Genomic DNA, 10,825 nt, shown 5'->3' with positions numbered 1-10,825 from the left:
GGACCGGCACACCAATGATTATGACTCAGACGTCCAGAGCCCGGGAGAGCCGCGATCAAGCCTGCAGGCGGCAAGCGCCTCCGCGGCGTCGGGGGCTGTCGGGGCCTGAGTGCGCAGGCGCAGGGGCTCCGGGCAGCGGTCTCACCGAGAGCAGCGCAGGACGCGGTCGGGGCCCGACCCGGGATCTTAGGGATTCCGGGCCTGCGCGCTGGGGCCGGGGAGCCTCGAGGCACCGCCCCCGCGGGGGAGGGCCAGGCTCGCGGCGCCAGAGGGGCGGCTGCAGACGTTGGCCCCTCCTCCTGTCGCCGGTCCCGGGGTCCTCGTGTGGCCTCTTCCGGGGGACCCGTGCGGACAGACAGACAGACTGACAGTTCAACGTTTATCTGCTCCGCGCCTAGGTACTCGGACCTGTTGGAGCCGTGCTCACAAAGGCGACAGGCCTCGCCCAGGGGGCTGGTTTGGATCCTCGGGGATTTTCGTTCCTGTAAACGTCCAGGTGTAGCTCAGAGGAGGACCTGTTCTGTGTAAGGCTTGTTGGAGAATCCAGCACCCTTCCTGGGAAAACTCCTTTGTTTTGTGCCAGGTCCGTTGTCACACACGCAGGCGTAGTCACACAGAGCGCCCCTGACGCCACGGAATGGGCCGTTTGGGCCTCACTGACTTAACACTGCGGATAGTTCATGATGTGCTCAAGAACACCCTAGGGTCTTGTTCTAAATATTAAACCTCGTGGAGAGGGACCCGAGAAGGATGCATGAGCACGGTCATAGACAATTAACACGTGTGCAAATGAAAATAGAACACCGTGAAACTTCAGGAAAAGAAAAATTTGTAATGAAATGTACCTCCTCACATTCTTACCTTGCCTCAGGATTATTGGGAGAGTAGATAATACGGCTGATGCGGGCATTTAGCGTCGAGCCCCGCCCGAGGAATCCTTCAGCGGCATTGGCTCCTCTCCCCACAAAAGGGGAGAGCGTATAATCCGGTACTGCCGAAGGAGAATTTCTATGGGGCATTAAGATGCTGCTTGAATGTGTAAATTTAAATTTAAATTTAAATTTCCTCTTCAACATTTTCTATTTGTCTTCCTTTTTTCCTGTGATAGTGGATAAATGGCAGGCAAAAAGCGAGAGATCCAGTTACAGGTGAGCATGACCGACCAACAGTCTTTTACTTTGGGGCGCGTTGGGCCTTGAAGAGCCCTTTACAGTGGTGTCCTTTTTGTAGGCAGTCGTTAATAGTCAAAGCCTGTGGGATGAGATGTTGCAGAACAAAGGCCTGACAGGTAATGGGGTTCTCCTGGTTGTCCAGCCATTAGGAGTTTGGCCCAGGGCACCTCATGCGCCCCCCCCCACCCCGAGTGCGCCTCCCCACTAGCAGTGTAAAAACCTGCTTCATCTGGGCCCCGGCCCCAGCCTTGGGATAAACTGCTATTCTGGATTCTTTGACTTTTTTTTTTTTCCCCATAAATATTATCATCTTCTAGTGATCGACGTTTACCAAGCCTGGTGTGGACCTTGCAAAGCAATGCAAACATTATTCAGAAAATTGAAAAATGAGCTGAACGAAGATGAACTTCTGCATTTTGTTGTAGTAAGGATTTCATTTCCATTAAACGGTTATTTTCTTGATACTTCCAAATGTTTAGATATTGTCTTTAAGGATTGTCTGATTTTAAACAACCTGCCAGCTCTTCAATAGTGGACAATATTTACTTGGCAGTTTTACTATATATCTAGTTCTACTGGATCTGAGAACCAATCACAATTTTTATCCCATTTCCCATCGTGTTGAGGTTGTTTACCATGGTTGTGAACATCAGAAAGTATACATATGGATGTCTGTCTGTTGATCTGTTTCTTTTCACCTGACTGGATGTTCAGTGTGTGTCCTTTAGAATCAGGGCTGCAAATGCTGTTTACTGGATAGGTCTCTGGGCACTTAACCCAGTTACCAATTTTCCAGTGGTAGTGATTTTCCCCTCACTTGTCAGCCATATGTGACAAGGGATTAAAATATTATGGCTAAACTTATTGGGCTTCATTGTATTGATTATTCAATTTGTGCACATCAAGTTATCACCTGCTTAGAACTTTGTTGTCTAATATGGTGGCCACTAGACACAAATGGCTTTTGAGAACTTGAAATGTTGGCTAGTGCACCCGAGGAACTAAATTTTTAACTTTAATTAATTTAAATTTAAATTTAAAAACCAACAATCAATTCAGAAATTATAAAACTTTTTAAGTTGTTTGGGACAACCTGAGTATGTGCATCTACTTTTTTGGACTATACATTTTATGAAATCAAATTACAAATCAATGGTTTCTGATTCAGAGTTAGCCTACAAATTGAGATGTACTCTAAATGTAAAATACACACCAGATTTTGAAGATTTAGTATGATAAGAGGAAAATGGAATATCTCATTAATAATCTTTTACAGTGATTACATGTTGAAATGACTATATTTTGGACTAAGTAAAATATATTTTTACATTATTCTCACATGTTTCTTTTTAGTCTTTAACTATGATTACTAGAACCACAGAATTTAAAAATATATTTTTAAATACATCTATTTCTGTTGGGCAGAAACAAGTCCAAACCAGCTGGACCTAAGGTTCAAAAGCAGATAACTGATTTCATATCTTTACTTCTTACACCTAAAATGCATAGTCCCTAATGCAAACATGAAACCTCAACCCCTTACATGTTTTCATATGTACAATCTCTCTGTGACCCTTCCCAACCCAGACGTTGGGATGAGTTTGTTGATTGACCTTAACTTGATTGTCCATCCCTTCTGCGGGTACATTCTTTATAGGACTTCTTTTTCTTAGTCAGGGTTACAGTTAAGCAGCCTAAGGCTTAGAAACTCACCTCATTATTTTTTCTCTTCAAGAGAGTAGGTGGCTATATACAATTGTTAAATCTTTTTTTTTTTTTTAAGATTTTATTTATCAGAGAGAGCGAGCACAAGCAGGGGGAGCGGCAGGCAGAGGGAGAAGCAGGCCCCCCACTGAGCAGGGAGCCTGATGCAAGACTCCAAGACTCCATCCCAGGACCCTGGGATCACGACCCGAGTCGAACGCAGACAGAATCTTAACCGACTGAGCCACCCAGGCATCCCTACAATTGTTAAATCTTTTTATCCAGATGCTGACTTTGTCTTCTGAAGTAAGAGTGTTGCAGTTTTTGAAAGGGTGACAATCTGTAACAGCCTGCTTCATTCTGAGCCACCTGAATGGATCTGGAATATGATTTGAGACTCAATCCTTGGCAGGGAAGAAAAATGAAGTTCAGAGGACACAGAATGGGGCCTAATGGGGATTGCCACATACAGTAGACACAGGTTAACACAAGTTAAAAAACAATATCAGAAGGCTCTAACAGTTGGCAAATGGATGATGGAGAATCAAGGGTTGGAAAATTCTTCTGAGTCCTGGCAGTTGGCATTAGGGAAGTTTGTCTGGAAGTGATAGGAGTGCAAGTTCATGGGCTAGGACTCATGGGAAAACTCCAGTGTCTAAAAAGGAATTGAGATCAGTGGGGAGACCAATAAAAAGGCAGCCTCCCTGCACACCTGTCAGGCTACCTGGAAGGGAACTTGGGCATAGGAAGGCAGGGCAAGAAGTCCTTAGACACTGAGAAGGTTTAACTTGATGCTGTGTTCCCAGGTGCTTTAGAGGTGTTAAATCCCTCTTTGTTGGAGTCTGAGTCAACCAACCTGGATAATATGTGCTGGCTAGGCACTGCTGCGGAGGGGTGGGTGTGGAAGGAGAATTAGACCACATGGTGCGTTGGACGCCCTGTTCAGCTCACCTCAGAGCTGTGCGGGGATATAGGTCTTAAGGGTGCTTCCTCCCAACCCAGTGACTTCTGACTGTCCTCCCAGTAGTACCCCAGCCAGACAGAATTCCTCAGGCTCCACAAGGAATCTGTTCTATTACTATAGCCATCCCACTGGGAAGTGCTAGTAAGTTCTTCCCAAAATATGTTCATGTTACTCTTTATAATACTAGCAAATGTTGAATTTAAGAACAAAAAATTTTGTGCATCCCTGAATAGTTTCTCTTCTGTTAAATTTGAGCGCACTCAACAATAGCACATTCATATAAATTGATGCTGTTTTTTGGCTATGACTTGCCTGTAAAGGATGAAAAGAATTAACATAGTCGCTAAACCTCTATTGGGAGCAGCCTATGAGGTTGCTAAGCTAAGTGGCCAGTATAATTTTGTTGTTGTTACATGTCCTTTTAAAAGACTTATACTAACATTGTACCTATAATAAAAATTCAGTGAATATTCTTTATTGCAGTTCTTTTATATGATTAAATACTCTAATTGTTAATACTTTATTATAATATAAACATTATAATGATGATACCTAGAGTGCTTTTAAATATATTCTTTAACTTCTGTCCTTTAATATTATAGATTAGTACCTTTCACCTCCTTCCTTTTTTTTCTAAACTGTGGAAGCTTGAGAAAAAAAAAAGAAAAGAAAGTCATGTAGAATCCAGTATGCTAAAAAAAAGGGGGAGAGAGAGAGAGAGAGAGATTACAACGCAGCTCCTATGGCTGACAGGGCTGAGGGACCCTCTCTCGGCTTCCTCACAGTGGTTACCTTCAGAAATCCAGTTTGAAAACAATTGCCTTAGGTTGCAAAAACATCTCGTAGAGAAAACTCTACCAAATGATCTCATTTTGGCCCTAGACTTTTGTTTGTTGGGAGATTTTTGATTACTGATTCAGTTTCTTTGCTGGTTATGGGTCTGGGCTGTTCAAGTTTTCTATTTCTTCCTGTTTCAGTTTTGATAGTTTATATGTTTCTAGGAATTTATCCATTTCTTCCAGATTGCCCGATTTGTTGGCATATAATTTTTCATAATATTCTCTTATGATTGTTTGTATTCCTGTGGTATTAGTTATGATTTCTCCTCTCTCATTCATGATTTTATTTATTTGAGTCCTTTCTCTTTTCTTTTTGATGAATCTGGCTAAGGGTTTATCAATTTTATTAATTTTTCCAAAGAACCAGCTCTTTGTTTCATTGATCTGTTCTACTGGTTTTTTGTTTGTTTGTTTGTTTCTGTATTGTTTATTTCTGCTCTATTCTTTATTATTTCCCTTCTTCTGCTGACTGTAGGCTTCATTTGTTATTCTTTTTCTAGCCCCTTTAGGTGTAAAGTTAGTTTGTGTATTTGAGATTATTCTTGCTTCTTGAAGTAGTCTGTAGTGCTAGATATTCCCTTTTAATGCCCTCTTTTGCTGCATCCCAAAGGTTTTGGACCATCATGTTTTCATTTTCATTTCCTTCCATGTATTTTTTAATTTCTTCTTTAATTTCCTGGTTAAGCCATTCATTCTACAGTAGGATGTTCTTTAACCTCCATGTATTTGTTGTCTTTCCAAATTTTTTCTTGTGCTTAACTTCAAGTTTCATAGTGTTGTGGTCAGAAAATGTGCACTGTATGATCTCAATCATTTTGTACTTGCTGAGGCCTGATTTGTGACCTGGTATGAGATCTGTTCTGGAAAATGTCCCATGTGCACATGAAAGGAATGTGTATTCGGCTGCTTTAGGATGAAACATTTTGAATATATCTGTGAAGTCCATCTGGTCTAGTATGTCATTCAAAGCACTTGTTTTCTTGTTGATCTTCTGCTTAGATGATCTATCTATTGCTGTGAGTGTGGTGTTAAAGCCCCCTACTGTTAATTGTGTTATTATCGATGTGTTTCTTTACTTTGGTTATTAAACGGTTGGTAGAATTGGCTGTTCCCAAATTAGGAGCATGAATATTTATAATTGTTAGTTTTTTTGTTGGATAGAACCCTTTATTATGATATAGTGCCCTTCTTCATTTCTTATTACAGTCTTTGGTTTAAAATCTAGTTTGTCTGATATAAGTATTGCTAGTATGGCTTTCTTTTGACTTCCATTAGCATGATAGATGGTTCTCTATCTCCTCACTTTCCATCTGCAGGTGTCTTTAGGTCTAAAATGAGTGTCTTCTAAGCAGCATATCGATGGGTCTTGTTTTTCATCCATTATGACACCCTATGGCTTTTGATTGGAGCATTTAGTTCATTTGCATTCGGAGTAATTATTGATAGATATGAATTTAGTGCCATTTTATTACTTGTTTTGTCCTTCTTTCTGGAGATTTCTTGTGTTCCTTTCTAGTCTTCGTTGCTTTCGGTCTTTCTTCCCCACTCAAAGAATCCCCTTTAATATTTCTTGCAGGGCTGGTTTAGTTGTCATGAACTCCTTTAGTTTTCATTTGTCTGGGAAACGCTATCTCTCCTTCTATTCTGAATGATAATCTTGCTGGATAGTATATTCTTGGTTACAGATTTTTCTCATTCAGCACATTGTGTATATCATGCTACTTTATTCTGGCCTGACAAGTTTCTCTCAGAGATCTGCTGCTAACCTTTTTATCTTCCCTTATAAGTTAGGGACTTCTTTTGTCTTGCCGCTTTCAGTATTTTTTTCTTTATATCTGTATTTTGCAGATTGAACTACAATATGTCTTGGTTTGGCCTACTTTTATTGATTTTGATGGGAGTTCTCCATGCCTCCTGGATCTGTAAGTCTGTATCCATCCCCAGATTATGGATGTTTTCAGCTATTATTCCTCAGATAAACCTTCTGCCCCCTTCTGTCTTCTTCTTCTGGGACTCCTTTGATACAAATGTTATTTTCATCGAGTCACTGAATTCTCTAAGTCTAGTTTCATGATCCAAGATTTTTCTTTCCCTCTTTTGATCAGCTTCATTATTTTCCATAATTCTATTCTCTGTATCATTTATTCATTCCTCTGCTTCTTCCAACTTTGTGGTCATTACATCCAGTCAGTTTCGAATCTCAGTTCTTGCATTTGTCATTTTGGCCTGATTGGCTTTAAGCTCTTTTTATCTCCGTGGTAAGGGACTCCCTGATGTCTTCTATGCTTTTCTCAAGGCCAGCTAGTATCCTTATGATTGTTGCTTTAAAATTCTGGCTTTGGCATATTGCTTACATCCGTTTCAATTAGATCCCTAGCCGTGACCTTTGCTTCTTCTTTCTTTTGGGATGAATTCCTCTGTCTTGGCATTTTGTCTAGGTTTCTGTCTTCTTCTCTGTGTTAGAAAAGCTTGTGTTGTTTCCTGCCCCTGAGAGTAATGGCTTTACGAAGAAGAGGCCATACAGTGTTCAGGACTGGTGCCTCAGGAAGTGTCTCTGGTATATGCTGTGTGCACTCAGCTGCTGTATTATGGCTGCTCTTTTCCTCAGGTCAGCTGTCTGCAGAGGCTCTCCTAGCCTGCAGCGGGGAGTGTTTGGATCTTGGTCAGAGTGTGCTGAGTTTTAACTAGGTGTGCTCTGGTCTGCTTGTTTCCAGTAGAGCTGAAGCTCTGCAGAACTCTGTGGTTGGTAGTGGTGTGTGTGTGGTGGGGGAGTTGTGCTGTCTTCTTGGGGAGGGGCCTGCTGCCCTTGCTCTCAGGCACACTTGCTCAAGAAAGCAGTACCAGCAGAGTGCAGGGGGCCGGGCTGGCTGTAGAAATGTCGCAGCCAGTGTTAGTGCTGTGCTGTTTACTGATGTTGGGTTATGCTGAGGGGCAGGGGAGCCAGCGAGCTCCTTTGTCCCTGCGGAGGGACTTTGTGCTCACTGCTGTCAGGAAAGCCCTCCCAGAAGAGCAATAATTTCCCTTCGGGTGTCGTGGATGTTTTTCAGATCACTGTTTACATAGTCTGTGTCCAGGTTGCTTGCCTGCCTGGACCAGTGCAAGCACTTTGGGTTCTATCCTGCTCCAAACTTGAGGAACCTGGTGTGGTGGGGATCTGGCTGGTCTTCTGTGGGAGGGTCTTGCCTCACTGGGATTGATGGTTTGACCCAGAAGGGTGGTTGCACCAAGATGCAGGAGCTTGTGGCTTGGGGCAAAGCACACAGAAGAGCCAGTGTCCAGGTTAGCTGCCCTCAACAAGTGTCTCCGCACCTGTGCTGATGGGCGGGGGAGGGAAGTGGTGCCTGCTGGCTCTTTTGTCCCAGGAGAGGTAAAACCACCTCTTCCAGATGTGCTCCAAGAAGGGGGATCTGTCTCAGGTGATCCACAGATCACGCTGTGGGCTCCGGGGTTGCCTGCCTGCCTTCTCTACAGGAGCACTGCAGCGCCCTCGGGCTCTGTTCCAGCCACAACCCGGACCTCTAAAACTCCAGTCTTTGAGCCCTGCTGGTTGTAAAACTCACAAGAATCAGCCTCTCATTTCCCAGTCAATGGCTTTGGGGAAGTGTGCTCCTTGCTTGATCCCTTGTGCGCTCCTCTGTCTGTCTGTCTGTCTGTCTGTCTCTCTCCTCTCTCCGAGACCAGGATGCCCTCCCCTCTACAGCACCTGCAATCTGTTTCTCCCCCAAATCACATCTCCACACCTCCTACCTTCTGCAATGTGGCCTCCTCTCTCTCTAGTTGTAGAGTTTGTTGTCAGTCCTCAGCTAGATTTCTTGGGTATTCGGAATGATTTGGTATTTATCTAGCTGTGTTCAAGGGACAAGGCAAACCTAGGGTCCTCCTACTACTCTGCCATCTTAGCTCCCACAGGGACAACGTGAAATTTATGAGAAAAATTTAAGAAAATTACAAACATTAAAAAAAAACTTGAAATTTGACAGCCACTTCATTCAAGAAGCACTTACTAAGCTCCTTTTTTTTTTTAAATTTTTTTCTTTTGAGCTTATTTTCTCTCAAAAAATTTGGATAAAGTAAGCTCCTTTTTAAATATGGCCCCATGACTGATGCAGAAGGAGGGTGACACGCAAAGGGGAATATGAAACATCATAGATCTAATCACAAGAAGTGAGATGGGGGGGCCCCCTACCTGGATGGCTAAGTTGGTTAAGTGTCCAACTCTTGATCTCAGCTCAGGTCTTGATCTCAGAGTCACTTAAAAAAAAAAGGAAGTGAGATAGGCCCATATGATGGTGGTACAATACTGAAAGGGACAATGGAGTCCCCGAAGGAAGGGCAGTAGAGTTCCATGTGGAGCAGGAGAGGATTTGCAGCAAGAGGGAGCAAGGCAATTCTTGGAGGAGGGACACTTGACCTGGGTTGGAAAAGGAAGGGCAAGAGCAGGTAAGGAGGGAGGAAAGTATGGGTGTTGTATAGCAAACTGGAAGTAGGTAAGTTTAGCTGCAGGTTGGGTACCACAAAGTGAACAGTGAGAAGTAAGGCTGAGGCCAAATGATGCATGTCCTGAATCAACTAGTGTATGCAATTTGATCCTTAGAACAACTATAACATACTCAGAAAATGCTGTAGTAAACATAAAAATAAAAATTTTGTGTGATCTGCATTTTTCAACATAGTGTATCTGGTGATTTGGATATTTCCTCTATTATTATATGAAATATTTATATATATATGTACATATGTTATATACATATATATTTTTATATATATTTTTTTATAAAAATATATTTACTTATATTTTTTCAGGCAGAAGCTGACAACATTGTGACTTTGCAGCCATTTAGAGATCAATGTGAACCTATTTTTCTCTTTAGTGTTGTAAGTACAATATTTATCATCTCAAATATATTATCAGATTCTAATTTACATTAAATAGCAAGTAGCATTGTGAAATTACCATGGGACTATTTTCTGATTGTAGTAATCATAGATTTCTTTTGCCTTATCTTTGCTTGTCTGTTAATATATTTTATAACTTGACCTCTAGGAGCATGTAATGGGTTGAGGAGATTAGACAACCACTCATTGAGTTGCTCAAAAAGAAAAATAAGATGGTATTTACCTTTCCTGAGGAAATAATTAGAGATTTGTATGATGAATTACTATTTATAGGAGTGAAAAATTGGAAATTTCTTCGATACCCAGTAGCAGAGAATCGGTTCTAAGTATTCATGTATACTAATACAAGGACATATCTGTCTAACCACTATTTTGTAATATATGCTGCTCCTATCTCCACATGTACAAATGTGTAGAAAGAAGACAGGCAGAGCATTCACCAGATTATCAGTAGTAGCTTTCTAGTATGGGGGAAGGATGCAGTAGTTTTTTCTTGATACTTTTTCATATTTTCCCAATATTCTGCGATGAATATACAACCTTAATAATCAGGAAGACATAATAAGTGCTACTTTCCAGAAGGAGAGTATTTATAGTTAAAAGCTATGTGACACAGAGTATAGCTGCTATAGAGCTAGAGAATTGGACGTAGTAAGGAAAGGCTTCCCAGAGAGGGCTTGGACTCTTCCTCTACTATTAGATACTTGGATTATTATTTTTTTGTATTAGAAATCATTATTTTAAAAACACTTTTGGTTAGAACTTTTTGCTTCTGTGAAATAATGCTTTTGCAATAATTTCAAGGAATTGAGTTACCGGGTTAATTGAATTTTAAAAATTGCATTGCATATCTTGCTCTAAGTTGGACATGTAGAATTTGGTGATTTAGGTGAGGGGTCAATCAGTTCTTTTAGTAAAGGGCCAGATAGTATTTTCACCTTTGCCAAAATACAGTCTCTGTACTGGGTCATTTTTTGCTGACCCTTGGCCTAGACATAGTTTAGGGAACCAGAGTGAGTAACACCCGAAAATAGGCTTGTGGGCTAATATTAAGTAACAGTGAGGAGACTAATAGCAGTAGCAGTTAGGAGCATGGGACTGAGGAAGAGAGACTGGCCAGGGGACCATCACACAGAGTCTGGAGCTCTGGGACCACCATCATCCTACCAGGTTGGTCAGCTCTGATCAGGAGACCATACCCACCCTCCTTAACTGGACCATCCAGTCCACGTTCTCTTATCTGCAACCAG

General features: G+C 41.8%; 1 protein-coding gene across 1 annotated transcript in view; it reads left to right on the top strand.

Annotated features, from left to right (window-relative positions):
* The first annotated feature begins 1,115 nt into the window (after positions 1-1,115).
* The window catches only part of NME8 (NME/NM23 family member 8), a 67,428-nt gene continuing 57,718 nt past the window's right edge, over positions 1,116-10,825 (top strand). Inside the window, exons 1-4 of the mRNA XM_088018464.1 lie at positions 1,116-1,148; positions 1,231-1,288; positions 1,490-1,596; positions 9,483-9,554. Coding sequence (XP_087874590.1) covers positions 1,116-1,148; positions 1,231-1,288; positions 1,490-1,596; positions 9,483-9,554 — 270 coding nt within the window. The remainder of the gene's footprint in view (positions 1,149-1,230; positions 1,289-1,489; positions 1,597-9,482; positions 9,555-10,825) is intronic.

The sequence above is a fragment of the Eumetopias jubatus genome, unplaced genomic scaffold (assembly GCF_037043125.1).
Source record: "Eumetopias jubatus isolate StellerSeaLion01/CBP00866 unplaced genomic scaffold, mEumJub1_p1.0 scaffold_14, whole genome shotgun sequence".
In the NCBI taxonomy this organism is placed as follows: domain Eukaryota; kingdom Metazoa; phylum Chordata; class Mammalia; order Carnivora; family Otariidae; genus Eumetopias; species Eumetopias jubatus.
This window is presented reverse-complemented; position numbering and strand designations above follow the sequence as displayed.